Genomic DNA, 20,736 nt, shown 5'->3' with positions numbered 1-20,736 from the left:
CAGTATATTATAACACATCACTTACAGTTGTGTACTCTTAGGTGCAATTAGCCATGTCATTAGATGCACCAATAGTAATACACTAATTGTAATTACAGAATAAATCCTTTAGTTAACTGATACACGCAGCAACTAACATTTTTTATATATCAAGAATATAAATAATAATAATAGTATAAAAATTACATAACTTGTATGAATATCATATGCAAATACATTTGGTATAATATATAAAATTGGTACTGTTAGTTGATAAAAAAAAAAACGTGTAGCTTTCAATGCAAAGATTCTATTTTTACAAACCATACTGACCCATTATAACTGTTTTTTTTTTTTTTGTTTTTTTTTATAGACAAAAAACTCCATACAATGTGAAATATGCACCAAAGAACATGGAAAGCACATTGTCTCCATTCTATCTGTATTTTTTTTTTTAAATAGATAAAAAAACTCCATACAATGTGAAATATGCACTAAAGAACAGGGAAAGCACACTGTCTGCATTAGGGGCCACAGACCCGCTTCTACTCAGCTTGTCAAATTTTGACATGCGGCTGCATCCATGCAGCCGCTGTTTCTAATTTGCCTTCTATAGGCTGCCTGCATGCAGCATGCTAGTGCCCATGTGAATGAGATGAAAATCCTCAAAGATGTAAAAAATAATCAACCTAAAAAGTGAAGTAAAGGCATTGGCCTGTATTACCAATAGCAAACGTTCACATTTCAGGGGCCCTTTTTTTAGTTCAGGTCGCAACAAAACTCACCAATCAGCTGTTCCTTTATTTTTGTTATAATAACAATCTTATAATGTTATCTACAAAAGCACTACTGAGAAGTTTCACTAAACCAGCTGTCAGAAGTAGATTTTGGTTCTGTGATTTGAAGCTAGCATTAAAATGTTGTTAATGTTGAGTCCATTGCTAAAATGTACCATTGCAAAATAAAAAAGGGATATATATTGAACAAAAATGATGGAATCTCACCTGATGTGTTTCATTGCACCAGCTGTCAGTAGTGGGCTTAGACTCTGCTATATGAGGATTACTTTGATATTTTGTAAGTGTTGATTCTGGAATATGTGTTGTTGCAGGAAAACAAGGGGGATAACAAGGTCCTGGAAGTTCTGGAGGAGCCATCCTCACTTCCATGTACTTTAACGTCCCATCTGTGTTCAGGTAAAGTGTTGGTTTATACTGATCCATATAAGACACGGGGAGGGATTTGTTTGGAAAACAAGAACCACAACTGCTGTCATAATTCTTTCTAAGGCACCTTACCAATAATATGACAAATGTTACCAGGGAAACCAAACTGATGGCTACTAGAGAAATAATAAGATATAAGGTCATATTTTGTGTTGGTTTAGAATTTGTAAGAAAATCATGAGATTTGGGACTTTCCTGAGCAATATTCTCCATTATATTTACAATCAGAGTGACTGTAGAGGACAGTGAAGGCTCCCCATGGTCACTGACAGAAATGACAAGTCGATGTTCTGTGTTATCCGTCTCCTGTAATCCTCGCAAAGTTCTGACTTCTCCTGTATATTCAGAAATGTGAAACAAAGCTGGACTGCCAGACTGAAGAAGACTATAGGTGAGCCAAGCATTGTGCCCAGAATCCAGATCTACTGCAGATACTTTACTGACTAAATATCCAGCAGACGCAGATCTGGGAATGGTCTCTTGTGCAATGCCTTCCCCTGAGTTCTCTGGGTATAATATAGAGGGATAATTGTCATTTGTATCCTGAATAAATATGAAGACTGAAACATTGGAAGACAGCTTTGGGGATCCAGAATCTTCAACTCTTGCAGTGATCTGTAGAACTTGGAGCTGTTCATAGTCAAAGGAGCGCTGGGCATAAATATTACCAGTGTCAGAGTTAATGTAGACAAATGAAGAGACAGGAGAGCTGTCTATGTGGCTCTCCGCCATGGAGTAAATGATCTTTGCATTATCCCCCTCATCTGGATCTCCAGCAGATACTGTACACAACAGTCTGCCAGGCTCATTGTTTTCTGATATGAAGGCATTGTAAGCAGTTTGTAGAAATGCTGGAGGATTATCATTAACATCAGAAATAGTAATGATGATTGTAGTCTGGCTGCTTAAAGGAGGAGAGCCGAGATCAGAAGCGATCAGTGCAATAGTATATTGTGAGACTTTTTCCCTGTCCAGATGTCCACTCGTGACCAGTGTATAACGGTTTGACATTGGCTGGTATTTAAAGGGTAAATTTGGTGGTATTATCAGTTTAACTTCCCCATTTTTACCAGAATCCCTGTCTCTGATTGTGATAAATCCAACAATAGTCCCTACTGGAGCATTTTCATGGACCTCATTATTTTTTGAAGTAAATACAATTTCTGGTACATTATCATTTACATCTTGCACTTCAATCTGGACAACACAACGCCCTTCTCGTCTTGGTGATCCTTTATCTACAGCCTTCACAAATAATTCATACAAGTTTGCAACTTCATAATCTACAGCCCCTTTTATCAATATTTCACCAGTGTTTTCGTTTAAATCAAATATTTTCTTTGCTGCGTTTAACGTATGATCATCAAATGAATATCGTATTTCACTATTCGCACCCTCATCCAGGTCTGTAGCATTTAGTGTCATAACAACTGTGTTTAGAGGTAGATTTTCCATTAGCCCTACCTTATACCTTGCCTGATCAAACACTGGTGCATTGTCATTAATATCTAAAACAATAATATTAATCTGAATAGATCCTGATCGGGGAGGTTCTCCTCCATCAATGGCAGACAGAATAAGCTTGTGTTCTGATTTCAATTCCCTGTCTAGATTTTTCTCTAGTACTAGCTCTGCAATCAAAGTCCCATCACTGCGATGTTTTTCTGATAAAGAAAAATAAGGATTTTGATTTAAGCTATAATGTCTCACACCATTTTTCCCCACATCCAAGTCTTCAGCAGAGGGTAAAGGAAATTGTACGCCAGGATTGGTTAACAGTTCTATAATTTTTATTTCCTGATTAGTTACAGAGAAAATAGGATAATTATCATTAATGTCCAAAATCTCAATTTCCAGGCTGAACAGCTCCAAAGGATTCTCAGCTACAACCTCTAAATGTAGCAAACAGCTGGAGCTGGATCCACACAGACTCTCTCTATCAATCCTCTCTTGTATAATCAAAGCTCCATATTTCTGGTCAATAGTAAAATATTTACTGCTCCCCTCAAATCCTAAACTCAGTCTCCTTTTATTAATATCTGACAGGTTTAAGCCCAGATTCTGGGCTATATTGCCCACAACAGTCCCTTGATCGGACTCTTCTGCAACAGAATAACGCAGCTGCCCAGAGACCCAGCCCCAGCTACAAAGGAGAAGGGAGAAAGCTACTTGCCATTTCCAAGCATTTGAGGAACATTTGCAGTCCATGTCTTTAATCCCTCTTCTAAGAATCAAGTCCTTTTGTAATCCCAGTAAGTATCCACGTTGAGTTTAAATGATTTATTGTATAAAAAACACCATATTTCCTGCATTGAAAACATCCACAGGGTTTTCATCGGAGCTGCAGCTCTTCTTTGTGTGTGAGAACAGAGATGGGGGGGTGAATCACTGAGCCAGGGGGAGGAGAACACAGCGTACATGAACAGAATCACAAGCTTTGCTGTTTAACCCGTTTGGATGACTAGTCTGCCCTCTTCTGTCTAAAGATAATAACTACAACTTAATTTTAAGATTTAAGCAAAAACACGTATTTTTCAATTAAAAAATTATGAAAAACATATTGTTTAAATATATCATTTATTATTATATAAGGGATAGGGATTGATTATATAAGGGATAAAATACAGCAATTCTTTTTATAGCTTTACATGTATTTAATGCTAGTGTTCGAAAAATATATACATATAAAAAATAAATACAATATAAATTATGTAACAGTTAGCAATGTGTTTAAAAAAATAAAACTGTCATTGTGGTTTTCTATTAAAAAGTCTGGGAAAATAGATGGGGAAAAAATTGTAGGACTTTAAGTTAGTGCAATGGGATGTATTACTGGAATTTTAAATAAAAGATCATCTAAAAAATGTAATGGGTTTTTGTCATGTGTACTGTGTATATATATATATATATATATATATATATATATATATATATATATATATATATAGATAGATATACTTATATAGATATAGATCTATATCTATATCTATATCTATATCTATATATATATATATATATATATATATATATATATATATATATACAGTATGCTGTGAGAGTGCGGTTGCCTATCATGGTGTATGTTGCTCATGATTCTCAACTAGGCAGGTTGAGGGACTCTAGGATGCTAGTTAAGTTTGGAGGAAATAGTTTTTTCAGTGTCCTCTGTACTGGTTTGGGACCTGGAGCTTTCTTAGTGATCTGGATGGGATGAAAGTTTTGGCCATAGCTGGCACACTGATTGTGCAGGTGTGTGTGGGTCTTTTGTAGCCTTAGGATCAGGGCTCTGGGCTTCACCCTCCCAAGGAGTCCAGGTGTGTACAAGGGAGCAGTCAGAGGGGTGCATATCTGCACTGGAATAGACAGAGACCCAAGCATGAGGGCCAGAGCAGCAAGGACCTGAAGGGTCTGGTATGGAATTTAGGGGGACCCCCACGTCATTTTTTTTTTATTTTGGCCGGGGTTCCCCTTAATATCCATACCAGACCTGAAGGGCCTGGTATGGAATTTAGGGGGACCCCCACTTTTTTTTTTTTTTTGGCCATAGCTGGCACACTGATTGTGCAGGTGTGTGTGGGTCTTTTGTAGCCTTAGGATCAGGGCTCTGGGCTTCACCCTCCCAAGGAGTCCAGGTGTATACAAGGGAGCAGTCAGAGGGGTGCATATCTGCACTGGAATAGACAGAGACCCAAGCATGAGGGCCAGAGCAGCAAGGACCTGAAGGGTCTGGTATGGAATTTAGGGGGACCCCCACGTCATTTTTTTTTTATTTTGGCCGGGGTTCCCCTTAATATCCATACCAGACCTGAAGGGCCTGGTATGGAATTTAGGGGGACCCCCACTTTTTTTTTTTTTTTTGGCCATAGCTGGCACACTGATTGTGCAGGTGTGTGTGGGTCTTTTGTAGCCTTAGGATCAGGGCTCTGGGCTTCACCCTCCCAAGGAGTCCAGGTGTGTACAAGGGAGCAGTCAGAGGGGTGCATATCTGCACTGGAATAGACAGAGACCCAAGCATGAGGGCCAGAGCAGCAAGGACCTGAAGGGTCTGGTATGGAATTTAGGGGGACCCCCACGTCATTTTTTTTTTATTTTGGCTGGGGTTCCCCTTAATATCCATACCAGACCTGAAGGGCCTGGTATGGAATTTAGGGGGACCCCCACTTTTTTTTTTTTTTTTTTTAAATTTTGGTCCGGGGTTCCTCTGTGAAGAATTCCCATGCCGTTTTTATTAATGAACTTTTATGTGTATTGTTGGACCGGCAATGCAATAGCCGCGAGTAGTTTTAAATGACTTTTTTTCTTTGAAATGTCATTTTGCTGTCAGACTGTTCTAAACACGGGAAACATGCGCCCCTTTACAGGCATACTATAGACACCCCCCAGCTACGAAATTTAAAGGCATATTACACTTTTATTGTTTGACTTTAAGCATTATTAAAATCACTGCTTCTGAAAAAACGACCGTTTTTAAAACTTTTTTTTTGCATTGATCCATGTCCCCTGGGGCAGGACCCAGGTCCCCAAACACTTTTTATGACAATAACTTGCATATAAGCCTTTAAAATTAGCACTTTTGATTATTCATGTTTGTGTCCCATAGACTTTAACGGTGTTCGCGTGTTCGAACGAACTTTTTTCCTGTTCGCATGTTCTGGTGCGAACCGAACGGGGGGGTGTTTGGCTCATCCCTACTAATTATAAATTAAGTGATATAATCAGCTGATAGTCACAGTAAATAAAAAAATTTATATAGCAAAAATATAAACAATAATAATATAATGATTTCATAATTGTTATTCATATCATATGCAAATATATTCGGGAAAAATATATAAAATTGGCAAAAACTGATATTTAAAGAAAATGACTACTAGCATTTTAAAAATTGCAAATATAATATTTTGACAATTACACATTTTAATTTAGACCTATTATATATACACTGGTCAAAATTATAAACGCAACACTTTTGTGTTTGCCCCTATTTGAATTTAAAGATCTATGACTTTTTTTATGTACACAAAAAGCCTATTTCTCTTAAATATTGTTCACAAATCTGTCTAAATCTGTGTCTGTGAGCACTTCTCCTTTTCCAGAATAATTCATCCACCTCACAGGTGTGGCATATCAAGATCCTGATTAGACAGCATGATTATTGCACAGGTGTGCCTTAGGCTGGCCAAAATAAAAGGCCACTCTAAAATATGCAGTTTTATAACACAGCACAATGCCACAGATGTTGCAAGTTTTGAGGGAGTGCACCAGAGCTGCTGCCCTTAAACTGAATGTTAATTTCTCTACCCTAAGCCATCTCCAAAGGCGTTTCTGAGAATTTGGCAGTACATCCAACCGGCCTCATAACTGCAGACCACGTGTAACCACACCAGCCCAGGACCTCCACATCCAGCATCTTCACATCCAAGATCGTCTGAGATCAGCCACCCCGACAGCTGCTGCAACAATCGGTTTGCATAACCAAAGAATTTCTGGACAAACTGTTAGAACCCATCTCAGGGAAGCTCATCTGCATGCTTGTCGTCCTCATCAATCCTGACTGCAGTTAGTTGTTGTAACCGACTTGAGTGTGCAAATGCTCACATTTGATGGCATCTGGCATTTAAGAGAGGTGTTCTCTTCATGGATGAATCCCGGTATTCACTGTACAGGGCAGATGGCAGACAGCGTGTATAACGTTATGTGGGTGAACACAGGTGCATTTTATTGATGACATTTTGAATGCACAGAGATACCGTGACGAGATCCTGAGGCCCATCATTGTGCCATTCATCCACAACCATCACCTCATGTTGCAGCATGATAATGCACTTCCCCATATTGCAAGGATCTGTACACAATTCCTGGAAGCTGAAAACATTACAATTCTTGCATGGCCAGCATACTCACTGACATGTAACCCATTGCGCATGTTTGGGATACTCTGGATCGGCATATACAATAGCGTGTTCCAGTTCCTGCCAATATCCAGCAATTTCACACAGCTATCAAAGAGGAATGGACCAACATTCCACAGCCACAATCAACAACCTGATCAACTCTATGCGAAGGAGATGTGCTGCACTGCATGAGGCAAATGGTGGTCACACCAGATACTGACTGTTTTTTGGACCCCCCAATACAGTATAACTGCACATTTTAGAGTGCATTTTAATGTGGCCAGCCTTAGGCACATCTGTGCAATAATCATGCTGTCTAATCAGTATCTTGATATGCCACACCTGTGAGGTGGATGGATTATCTCAGCAAAGGAGAAGTGCTCACTAACACAGATTTAGACAGATTTGTGAACAATAATTGAGAGAAATAGGCCTTTTGTGTATATAGAAAAAGTCATAGATCTTTAACCACTTGCTTACTAGGCACTTAAACCCCCCTCCTGCCCAGACCAATTTTCAGCTTTCAGCGCTGATGCACTTTGAATGACAATTGCGCGGTCATACACCACTGTACCCAAATGAAATTTTAATCATTTTTTTTCCCACAAATAGATCTTTCTTTTGGTGGTATTTAATCACAGCTGGGATTTTTATTTTTTGCTAAACAAACAAAAAAAGATGGAAAATTTTGAAAAAAAAAATCATGTTTCATAGTTTGTTATTGTTATTTTATTGTAAAATTGTTATTAATTTTGCAAACAGGTAATTTTTCTCCTTCATTGATATGTGCTGATGAGGCGGCACTGGTGGGCACTGATAGGCTGCACTGATGGGCATGGATAGGCACAGTTAAGGCGGCACTGATAAGCACAGTTAAGGCGGCACTGATAGGCACAGTTAAGGCGGCACTGATGGGGAAAGATAAGGCTGTACTGATGGGCACAGATAAGGCGGCACTGATGGCCACTGATTGGCGCTGATAAGTGGCACTGATGGGTGGCACGGTTGGGTGGCACGGATAGGTGGCACTGATGGGCACTAATAGGTACCACTGATGGGGGGCACTGATGGGCGGCACTGATGGGGGGCACTGATGGGGGCACTGATGGGCAGTGATGGGCGGCACTGATGGGCACTTGTAGATGACACTGATGGGCACTGATAGGTGGCACTGATGTGCAGCACTGTTGTGGCACTGATTGTGGGCGCTGATGGGTGGCACTGTGGGCACTGATGGGTGGCATTGTGGGAACTGATGGGTGGCACTGTGGGCACTGATGGGTGATGTTGGTGGGCACTGGTAGGCGGCACTGCTGCCTATTGCTAGGTGTCACTGGCAGGGGGCACAGATGATCGGCTTTTTTTTTCCTCCTCACGCTGTCAGGGCGAGGAGAAAAAATAGCCGGTTACCGGCTCTGTTTACATTACATGATCAGCTGACGACCCCTTACTCTGATCTGTGATCAGGCGAATCTTGATAGACTCGCTGATCACCTGCAGGGGGCGCGCAGGCCGCTCGTGCACGGGACAACGTCAATAGACGTAGTCCCGGCAATGTAGGTGCACGCTGTTGCCGTCACTTGGCAATAGCGCGGATCTGAAGAGGTTAAGTCCAGCTCATGATAAATAGGGGCAAACACACAAGTGTTCCGTTTATAATTTTGCTTAGTGTATATTTAAGTTAAAAAAAAATTAAGTGTAAGAAAAATATAAATTAGGCTAAGAAACACTACATTATGTGAAATATGCACAACAGAAAATAGAATGTAAACAATAATAAACATCATCAGTAAAACTGAAGGAAATGCATTTGCCTACAATACCATCAACAACTAATTCAACCTCTTACAGTCTTTTCTTTGTTCAGGTTCAGATTAAATGAATATTCTATTGGCTTCCAGAAGGCAAAACATTACTGGATGAAAGGAACAGATCTTATATAGCTTATAATGCAATAAAAAAAAGCTTATAGTAAAATCTTTACAAAAAAATGTATTAATTACAAAATTATAAAATGCTAAGACCTCACCTGCTGTGTTTCACTAAACCAACTGTCAGACGTAGATTTAGGCTCTGCTATTTGAAGATTGCTTTGATATTGTGTAAATATTGATTCCTGAATATTTGTTGTTGGAGGAAAACAGGGTGGATAACAAGATCCTGGCGGTTCTGGAGGTGCCATCCTCACTTCCATGTACTTTAATGTCCCATCCGTGTTCAGGTAAAGTGTTGGTTTATACTGATCCATATAAGACACGGGGAGGGATTTGTTCGGAAAACAAGAACCACAACTGCTGTCATAATTCTTTCTAAGGCACCTTACCAATAATATCACAAATGTTACCAAGGAAACCAAACTGATGGCTACTAAAGAAATAATAAGGTATAAAGTCATATTTGGTGCTGATTTAGAATTTGTAAGAAAATCATGAGATTTGGGGCTTTCCTGAGCAATATTCTCCATTATATTTACAATCAGAGTGACTGTAGAGGACATTGAAGGCTCCCCGTGGTCACTGATGGAAATGACAAGTCGATGTTCTGCGTTATCCGTCTCCTGTAATCCTCTCAGTATTCTGACTTCTCCTGTATATTCAGAGATGTGAAACAAAGCTGGACTGCCAGACTGAAGAAGACTATAGGTGAGCCAAGCATTGTGCCCAGAATCCAGATCCACCGCAGATACTTTACTGACTAAATATCCAGCAGATGCAGATCTGGGAATGGTCTCTTGTGCCATGACTTCCCCTGAGTTCTCTGGGTATAATATAGAGGGATAATTGTCATTTGTATCCTGAATAAATATGTAGACTGAAACATTGGAAAACAGCTTTGGGGATCCAGAATCTTCCACTCTTGCAGTGATCTGTAGAACTTGGAACTGTTCATAATCAAAGGAGCGCTGGGCATAAATATTACCAGTGTCAGAGTTAATGTAGACAAATGAAGAGACAGGAGAGCTGTCTATGTGGTTCTCTGCTATGGAGTAAATGAGCTTTGCATTATCTCCATCATCTGGATCTGCAGCAGATACTGTACACAACAGTCTGCCAGGCTCATTGTTTTCTGATATGAAGGCATTGTAAGCTGATTGTAAAAATTCTGGAGGATTATCATTAACATCAGAAATATTAATGATGATTGTAGTCTGGCTGCTTAGAGAAGGAGAGCCGAGATCAGAAGCGATCAGTGCAATAGTATATTGTGAGACTTTCTCTCTGTCCAGATGTCCACTAGTGACCAGTGTATAACGGTTTGACATGGGCTGGCATTTAAAGGGTAAATTTAGTGGTATTATCAGTTTAACTTCCCCATTTTTATCAGAATCCCTGTCTTTGATTGTAATAAACCCAACAATAGACCCTACTGGGGCATTTTCAGGCACTACATTATTTTTTGAAGTAAAAACTATTTCTGGGACATTATCATTCACATCTTGGACTTCAACCTGAACAACACAACGTCCCTCTAGTTTAGGGGATCCTTTATCTACAGCCTTTACAAATAATTCATACATCTTTGCAATTTCAAAATCCACAACCCCTTTAATAAATATTTCACCCGTTTTTTCATTCACTTCAAATATTTCCTTTGCTGAATCTGATGTATGATCATCAAATGAATATAGTATTTCACTATTCACACTATCATCCAGGTCTGTAGCATTTAGCTTTAAAACAACTGTGTTTAGAGGTAGATTTTCCATTAGACCTACCTTATAGCTTGCCTGACCAAACACTGGTGCATTGTCATTAAAATCTAAAACAATAACATTAATCTGAGTGGATCCTGATCGGGGAGGTTCTCCTCCATCAGTGGCTGAGAGAATGAGCTTGTGTTCTGATTTCTCTTCTCTGTCCAGATTTTTCTCTAGTACTACTTCTGCAATCAAAATTCCATCACTGCGGTATTTTTCTGATAAAGAAAAATAAGGATTTTGATTCAAGCTATAATGTCTCACACCATTTTTCCCCACATCTAAATCTTTAGCAGTGGGTAAAGGGAACCTTACTCCAGGATTTGCAAACAGCTCTATAATTTTTATTTCCTGATCAGTAACAGAAAAAATAGGATAATTATCATTAATGTCCATAATCTCAATTTCCAGGCTGAACAGCTCCAGAGGATTCTCAGCTACAACCTCTAAATGCAACAAACAGCTGGAGCTGGATCCACCCAGGCTCTCTCTATCAATCCTCTCTTGTATAATCAGAGTTCCATATTTCTGGTCAATGTTAAAATACTTACTGCTTTCTTCAGATCCCAAACCCAGTCTCCTTTTATTAATATCTGCCAGTTTTAAGCCCAGATCCTGAGCTATATTCCCCACAACAGTCCCTGGATCAGACTCCTCTGCAATAGAATAACGAAGCTGCCCAGAGACCCAGCCCCAGCTACAAAGGAGAAGGGAGAAAGCTACTTGCCATTTCCAAGCATTTGAGGAACATTTGCAGTCCATGTCTTTAATCCCTTGTCTAAGAATCAAGTCCTTTTGTAATCCCAGTAAGTATCCAAGTTGAGTTTAAATGATTTGTTGTATAAAAAACACCATATTTCCTGCACTGAAAACATCCACAGGGTTTTCATCGGAGCTGCAGCTCTTCTTTGTGTGTGAGAGAAGAGATGGGAGGGTGAATCACTGAGCCAGGGGGAGGAGAACGCAGTTTACATGAATAGATTCACAGGCTTTTGCTTTTTAACTGTTTGGATGACTAGTCTGCCCTCTTCTGTCTAAAAATTATAACTACAGCTTAATTTTAAGATATAGATGAAATCACAGATTTTCAAGTTCAAAAGTTAAGAAAAGTAGTTATTAATGGTATAAGTAATGCATGCTATTAACACAGCTACACAAGTCTTAATTAAAACCTAATTTTAAGGTGTAAGTAAATAACAGATTTTTAAGTTCAGAAGTTATGAAAAATCTAGTGTTTTATTTTTATTACAGATTGATACATAATTTTATCCTAAATCTAAGATGAAAAACTATCATTGTTATTTTTCTATTATAATGCCAAGTGAAATTTGTAAGACCTAAAGCTTGTGTTGTGGACTACATTACTAATGGCCTAGTATTACAGGTAATTTAAAAGGAATACGTAAAGCTTTTGGGTCAACTGTAAGTCATTAAACGGCTCATATGTGTATAAATACATATATATATATATATATATATATATATATATATATATATATATATATACAAAGTCAGAAACCCCATTTAATACACCTTCAAATTAACTGATCTCCCCAAAAGCAGTAGTTGCTAATAAGCCATCTGAAGAAGATTGTGCTGCAGAGCACAGAAGAAAATTAGACAAGGAGAAGAGTACTGATGCCTAAGTAACCCCAAAACAAAAAGCACAAAAATGTGCTATGATTATTTATGAAGAGGTTCAAGTTTGCCCCAAGCAACTCTGCCTCTACCTCTGTTGCCACTCTGCACATTGTATTTCAGGAAAAGCTGATTTGAAGGCAGTCTTGCTTTTCTTTTAAAACCTGTATCCTTTAAAATCTGTAAGATCATGTATATAAAATAGAAGCAGCAGAGATATAAAAGTAACTGGTGTTACAGTAGAATTAAACTCTCTGCATTGTTTAGCCTAACACATTGTGCACAACAAAATAAATAGTAAACTAAGTGCCTGTTCACACTACAGCAACTTGGGATCCGACTTGTCAGACCTCAAGTTGCCCCAAGTCCCTGGACATAAGAAATTCCATTGAAGTGAATGAGAGCTGTCTCAATGTACACTACTGAAGTTGCTCCGACTTCAGAAAAGGTTCCTGTACTACTTCAAGGCGACTTCTAGGCAACTTGCACCCATAGATTTCAATGGAAGTTGCTTCCAAGTCGGATCTCCATCTATATTGAAGCAACTTTACAGGAAAAGAAATTTAAAAAAAGGTTACCCAGGCAAACCCCTCCCTCCCAGAGAGCTGATTATTCTGTGACTGGCCACAGCCAAAGTCGCCTGTCCTGGAGGCAACGTTAACCCTTTCATGACTAAGCCTATTTTTGAAATTTGGTGTTTACAAGTTAAAATCCGTATTTTTTGCTAGAAAATTACTTAGAGCCCCCAAACATTATATATATATATATATATATATATATATATATATATATATATTTTTTTTTAGCAGAGAATCTAGAGAATAAAATGGCGATTGTTGCAATATTTAATTTCACATGGTATTTGTGCAGCGGTGTTTTAAACGCAAATTTTTGGGAAAAGGGACACTTTCATGAATTAAAAAAAAAACAAACAGTAAAGTTACCCCAATTTTTTTATATAATGTGAAAGATGATGTCACGCTGAGTAAATAGATACCAAACATGTCACGCTTTATAATTGCACGCACTCGTGGAATGGCGACAAAACTACGGTACAGTTTACAGTTACCAGGTTAGAGTTACAGAGGAGATCTAGTGGAAGAATTATTGCTCTTGCTCTGACGATCGCAGCGATACCTCACATGTGTGATTTGAACACCGTTTACATATGCGGGCGTGACTTCCGTACTCTTTATGGAGGGATCGGGGGTCTAAAAGACCCCCGATCCCTCCTTTGCACTTCAAAGTATTCAGATCACCATTTTTGGCGATTCTGAATACTGTGTATTTTTTTAAAACCGGCGCCATTGGCAGCCGAGTAAACGGGAAGCGATGTCATGACGTCACTTCCGTGTTTACGATTAGGAGGCTGTTTACGATTAGGAGGCTGTAACGAAGACGCTCATGGCTAAAAGTAGCAGCGCTTTACTGCCGACGCAGTCCCTGCCTCAGTGTGAAAGGGGCCTTACGAATCAAAGCTTCCACATTTATGTGCCCTACAGTCCACTTAAAAATGACATGTACCACAAAAGAACCTGTTATTACAGATCAGAAGACAATAGAGAAAAGGGTGATAAATAAACCAAACCATATAACTACCAGAACAGTCTAAAGAATATTTTCCTTCACTGAAATTAAAGTACTTAGGTAAATAAAACACAAACTACAGTCCACAGGGGCTTTGAGGGGTGCACGATAAGTGCCAACAGGCTTCATGTGTCTCCTGAACTGCAGTTTCTGTACCTAGAGCACTGCTCTTAATGCTAGAATGCTAAAGATAGGAACAAAAGTTCCAGGGTGCCATTCTGCCTATCAGTGGCATGCAGCTGGGGCTTCATTACTGACCACTGCCTGTGCCATTTCTTGTATGGCAAGTGTATTATAATTATGACTTATTCATTTCTAGCTGCATTTCTATTCTGGTTGTCTCAATATTCTGACTGTGTATGGACATGCTAACGTGACTACATACACAATTCTTTAATTTGGGTATTGATTTGACCTCTAGATTAATGGTGATGATCTTGTTATCCATAGACATGACATGGTGGTTAAAGATGGCTGAACTGTTGCTTTGATTCTTCAGCTTATTTGGGGCAGATTTCTCTGATCTCTAAAGAATATTGCATTTTTTTTGTATCCAGGCAACCTTAAGGTTTTTTACCTTAATGCATTCTGTTGCAGAGGATTCCCTCCCAGCCTCGCTCAGAGCTTATACTTACCTGAGCCTGATCTTAATCCAGCGATGTGCATGAGATCAGCAGCTCTCTCTGTGCTTTCTCCCTCCTCAGTGGGCAGTTTTATCCTGTCAATCAAATTCTGCGATAAGGGAGCAGGTGAGCCTTGAAGTCTGTGTCAATAGATGCAAACAGAGTGGCTTGGGAGAGAGCGTGCTCAAGTGCCCTAATAGAAAATGGTTTTCTTTGGGGCACTAAGCGTGGGAGGATCCATGAGCACCAGTGGGGGGCCCAAGAAGAGGAAGACTGGGGCTGCTCTGTGCAAAACCATTGCACAGAGCAGGTAAGTATGACATTTTTATTATTTTAATTTAAAAAAAGGAACTTTTACAATCACTTTAATTCATGATTTCCTGGATTTGAAACCAACTCTCAAATCACAAATGGTGGTAAAACACCCCAAAGCCAAGCCTATGTATTTATGTAGTGAGAAGACAACCCTGCAGCTGGTCTTAGAAAACCACATGAGAGTGAATATAAAATAGTTAATGTAGAGGGCCAAGACATGTGCAAGTTGGCTATGGAGATGGCAGAACTTAAAAATCCAGCCCTGAGTGGAATTCCACTTAACACATACTTCACAAACAGCAAACTTTTCACTTTCCATTTCACCGAAAGTACTAAAGAATAACAAATCATATACAGTTGGTAACTGTACTAGGCCCCACTGAAGAAGTCCACACGAGGATGCAACGCGTATGGAGTAATGAGTCAGCAGCTGACACTATCCCCTGACCATTCCTAACCAGACAGCGGCAAGCCACTGGATTTTACATTGTGCAATTTTCAGCTGGCACAGCTTTTAGTCCCTTTTATGTAAGTGAACCACTATAAGATTGTATGGCAATAAAATTGTTTTTTACAGGGAGCACTAGATGGTATGTTTTCTGTTTTATATGGCTGGTAGTATGTGAAGATCCCATGAAGGAGAGAGCTAACCTGTGAAAGCTATAAGGATACTCATCCATCCACACAGATCTCCATATAAGCCTCAAGGAGACCTGCATGCTTTGACTCTCTACTAAAACAGGGGTCAAAACTGGAGGTGATCGTTACACACAGAGGTGGCAAGAATATTCGATCTAAGGATTTAGTCATTTTTTTCTAGTTTTGAAATGTTTTCACACTTCTGTGAAGAAGAGTGAATTCTGTTGATATACTTGGATATTAAGATACTTTTTCTTTTTGGTACACTTATATTGTGTTTGATGTATGTTATAGTATCACTTTACTGATGATTGCGCTGTACTAAATTTATCCTATATGCCAATAGCTATGCCATTAGATGTGCCAAGAATGACACAATACTTGCAATCACAAAATAAGCCCCATAATTAACTCACAGTAACTAACATGCTGACTTCTCTCATCCAATCATTTGCAAACATGATTGGGTATTCTTTGCATCACATTTACTAAGCTCTGGGGAAAATTCCCTTGCAAAGTGAACAGCCTATTTACCTATTATTTCTATATTTTTTTTATAATTAAAAAAAAAAAAATAGGTGTTACAATAAAAAATAAATAATAATAACAATATACAACATAAAATATGCACTGAACAATATGGAGAAACTGCAAACTGTTTGTAAAACCAACAACAATAATCAGTCTCGAAAAAATGAGAAAATGCATTGGTGTTTATTACCAATAGAAACCATTTACATTCCAGCAATTCTTTTTTCCATCAAATAAAAATAATAATCTATTTGCTTCTTGCAGGCTAAAGGGTGCTGAACTAAACTGTTGATTTCACCAAACATCTTATTATGTAATTGGAAAACCCTAAATATTATTTTTATTACCTAATAATATATTGCCATCTCACCTGATGTGCTTCGCTAAACCAGTTGTTGGAAGTGGGCTTAGGCTCTGCTATTTGAGGACTACTTTGATATTTTGTAAGTGTTGTATCCACAATGTTTGTTGCTTCAGGAAAACAAGGTGGATAACAAGATCCTGGAGGTTCTGGAGGAGCCATCCTCACTTCCATGTACTTTAATGTCCCATCCGTGTTCAGGTAAAGTGTTGGTTTATACTGATCCATATAAGACACGGGGAGAGATTTGTTTGGAAAACAAGAACCACAACTGCTGTCATAATTTTTTCTAAGGCACCTTACCAATAATATCACAAATGTTACCAAGGAAACCAAACTGATGGCTACTAGAGAAATAATAAGATATAATGTCATATTTGGTGTTGATTTCGAATTTGTAAGAAAATCATGAGATTTGGGGCTTTCCTGAGCAATATTCTCCATTATATTTACAATCAGAGTGACTGTAGAGGACAGTGAAGGCTTCCCATGGTCACTGACAGAAATGACAAGTCGATGTTCTGCGTTATCCGTCTCCTGTAATCCTCTCAGCGTTCTGACTTCTCCTGTATATTCAGAGATGTGAAACAAAGCTAGACTACCAGGCTGAACAAGACTATAGGTAAGCCAAGCATTGTGCCCAGAATCCAGATCCACCGCAGATACTTTACTGACTAAGTATCCAGCAGACACAGATCTGGGAATGGTCTCTTGTGCCATCTCTTCCCCTGAGTTCTCTGGGTAAAATATAGAGGGATAATTGTCATTTGTATCCTGAATAAATATGAAGACTGAAACATTGGAAAACAGCTTTGGAGATCCAGAATCTTCCACTCTCGCTGTGATCTGTAGAACTTGGAGCTGTTCATAGTCAAAGGAGCGCTGGGCATAAATATTACCAGTGTCAGAGTTAATGTAGACAAATGAAGAGACAGGAGAGCTGTCTATGTGGTTCCCTACTATGGAGTAAATTAGATTTGCATTATCTCCCTCATCTGGATCTTCAGCAGATACTGTACACAGCAGTCTGCCAGGCTCATTGTTTTCTGATATGAAGGCATTGTAAGCAGACTGTAGAAATGCTGGATGATTATCATTAACATCAGAAATATTAATGATTGTTGTAGTCTGGCTGCTTAAAGAAGGAGAGCCAAGGTCAGAAGCGATCAGTGTAATAGTATATTGTGAAACTTTCTCCCTGTCCAGATGTCCAGTAGTGATCAGTGTATAACGGTTTGACATGGGCTGGTATTTAAAGGGTATATCTGGTGACATATGCAATTTAACTTCCCCATTTTTACCAGAATCCCTGTCTCTAACTGTGATAAACCCAACAACAGTCCCTACTGGAGCATTTTCAGGAACTTCATTATTTTTTGAAGTAAATACAATTTCTGGTAAATTATCGTTGGCATCTTGGACTTCAACCTGGACAACACACCGTCCTTCTCGTCTTGGTGATCCTTTATCTACAGCCTTCACAAATAATTCATAGGATGTTGCAACTTCAAAGTCTACAGCCCCTTTAATAAATATTTCTCCAGTGTTTTCATTTAAATCAAAAATTTCTCTTGCAAAATCTGCTGTATGATCATCAAATGAATATAATATTTCACTATTCGCACCCTCATCCAGGTCTGTAGCATTTAGCTTCATAACTACTGTGTTTAGAGGTAGATTTTCCATTAACCCTACCTTATAGCTTGCCTGATCAAACACTGGTGCATTATCATTAATATCTAAAACAATAATATTAATCTGAGTGGATCCTGATCGGGGAGGTTCTCCTCCATCAATGGCAGACAGAATAAGCTTGTGTCCTGATTTCTCTTCCCTGTCTAGATTTTTCTCGAGTACCAATTCTGCAATCAAAACCCCATCATTACGATATTTTTCTGATAAAGAAAAATAAGTATTTTGATTTAGGCTATAATGTCTCACACCATTTTTCCCCACATCCAAATCTTTAGCAGTGGGTAAAGGAAATCTTACTCCAGGACTTGCAAACAGTTCTATAATTTTTATTTCCTGAGTAGTTACAGAGAAAATAGGATCATTATCATTAATGTCCAAAATCTCAATTTCTAGACTGAACAGCTCCAGAGGATTCTCAGCTGAAACCTCTAAATGCAGCAAACAGTTGGAGCTGGATCCACACAGGCTCTCTCTATCAATCCTCTCTTGTATAATCAAAGCTCTATATTTTTGGTCAATAGTAAAATATTTGCTGTTTCCTTCAGTTCCCAAACTCAGTCTCCTTTTATTAATATCTGCCAGGTTTAAGCCCAGATCCTGAGCTATATTCCCCACAACAGTCCCTGGATCTGACTCCTCTGCAACAGAATAACGAAGCTGCCCAGAGACCCAGCCCCAGCTACAAAGGAGAAGGGAGAAAGCTACTTGCCATTTCCAAGCATTTGAGGGACATTTGCAGTCCATGTCTTAATCCTTCTTCTAAGAATCAAGTCCTTTTGTAATCCCAGTAAGTATCCAAGCTGAGTTTAAATGATTTGTTGTATAAAAAACACCATATTTCCTGCATTGAAAACATCCACAGGGTTTTCATCGGAGCTGCAGCTCTTCTTTGTGTGTGAGAGAAGAGATGGGAGGGTGAATCACTGAGCCAGGGGGAGGAGAACACATGAACAGATTCACCAAGGTTTTATTAACAAAAAGACTGTATGGACAAGTCTGCCCTCTTCTGTCTAAAAATTAGAACTACAGTTTTATTGAAATATTTAGGGAAAATGCAGTGCATTGTATGCTTTGTATACTGCATACAATGCTTTTTTGTGGTAATGTTTCAGAAGAAAATGATTATTCTAAGAAAATTCTATACTAAAAACGAGTCTGGATCTGATGGTGTAAGAAAGCAGAAACAAAGCATTTTTTTTTCTTATGCCTTATGCATTTATTCTGACACTTTAAAAAGCATAAGAGACCTGGAACAAAACCTCGATCTCCTCTAATCAGTATCTATGGTGGTCAGGAAGAGATAATGTGCATTCATGATGACAAAGCTGCAATACCAAGTTCACAAGTTATTAACCAGTAATTATAGGAATTCCCAAAATACCACATTATCAGCAGTAAGAAAAAAAATTCTAGAGAAGGTTGGCCTACTGCAAAATAAAAGAAAAGTAAAAAAAAAAAACAGCCTTCGGCTGTGTCATCCTCTTTTATTCATATCAAACTTTTCATTATCATCATGCTGTAACAACTGATAATCACTTTTATAGCTGTTTTAACAGTTACCAGTTTAAAATAGTAAGGATGTTTTTATAACTTGTATATCAGAGTGCATTATTACTTTTACAGAGGGTGAATAAAATCAACACAAAGCACAATCAGACTTAATAATTCCTTCAATATGTTGATCTTTACAAAGTATTAACTTGGTTTTAATGCCCTTTCCCCTTCCTTTTTTAAAGTAATGTTGTCAAGTGTCAAGCTAGACCTGCAGCTGTTACAGAATGTTATCATTGGAATGGTATTGCTATGTGAGCAATTCAAGATTCATTTCTTTCATTCTACACATACAGTATTCCTCTACCAAGTATGCTTTAGGGGAATATCAGCAATTAGTGATTGGATGTCTTTTAGTTAGATTTCCAGTTTTTTTTTTTCAAGAAAGCTGTGTGGAGTCAGGCTTATCTATACTCCTACGCACTTTTTTTATACTAATCACACAACCACTGAATTTGGCTTTACATTATCTCATCAATCTGAATACAGGCATAATAAGAATATTATTTTATTTAAACCAAATATCTAGTATAAGGTCCATGTTGTGATAAAGTAGGCTGCTAGCGGAAAGGTTGATATAGAAAAACCCTGTGGAACCATAAAGATATTTACCTACAGCACCACACAATCAGAGGGCAACTATTAATCATAAAGTGCAACAATTAGTCACATATCTAAATAAATTGCAATATAATATCTCAATAAAAAAAAAGTATATATATGTATAAAAGTGCATAAAGTGCAGATATAGTGCAAAAAAGTCCGGTATAGCTGAAAAAACACGTGTTATAATTCCTCCCCAAATGACTCAGATTGTTCCCAGGCTCTTCCCAGTGTAAAGAAGCACCAGCCACCACCTCATGAAATGAACACTCACCAGAAAATGTGCTACAAAATGTGCTTAGCGTGTCATCATAGGTAGGTGTCATCCAGAGTAGCCTATGCAAACATCCACAGTGCTCTCCAGTTCCCAGCACTGATCCAAGCTGCATCAAATAAT

General features: G+C 38.5%; 1 protein-coding gene across 42 annotated transcripts in view; it reads right to left on the bottom strand.

Moving 5' to 3' along the window:
- LOC141132494 (protocadherin gamma-C5-like) overlaps positions 1–20,736 on the bottom strand; it is a 751,191-nt gene that overhangs the window by 153,242 nt on the left and 577,213 nt on the right. For 2 of the 42 annotated variants that reach the window (XM_073620998.1, XM_073621004.1), the window contains exon 1: positions 16,500–19,104. The exons of 38 other annotated variants lie outside the window; for them this stretch is intronic. In XM_073620998.1, the coding sequence (XP_073477099.1) occupies positions 16,500–18,929 (2,430 nt within the window). In that variant the 5' untranslated portion in view covers positions 18,930–19,104. Of the gene's footprint in view, positions 1–983; positions 3,591–16,499; positions 19,105–20,736 lie in introns of those variants that run through there. 2 more of the 42 variants (XM_073621002.1, XM_073621005.1) reach the window with 1 other exon arrangement.

The sequence above is a fragment of the Aquarana catesbeiana genome, linkage group LG03 (genome assembly GCF_042186555.1).
Source record: "Aquarana catesbeiana isolate 2022-GZ linkage group LG03, ASM4218655v1, whole genome shotgun sequence".
NCBI lineage: Eukaryota > Metazoa > Chordata > Amphibia > Anura > Ranidae > Aquarana > Aquarana catesbeiana.
Note: the sequence above shows the minus strand (reverse complement) of the source record. Positions and strands in the feature narration are given on the sequence as shown.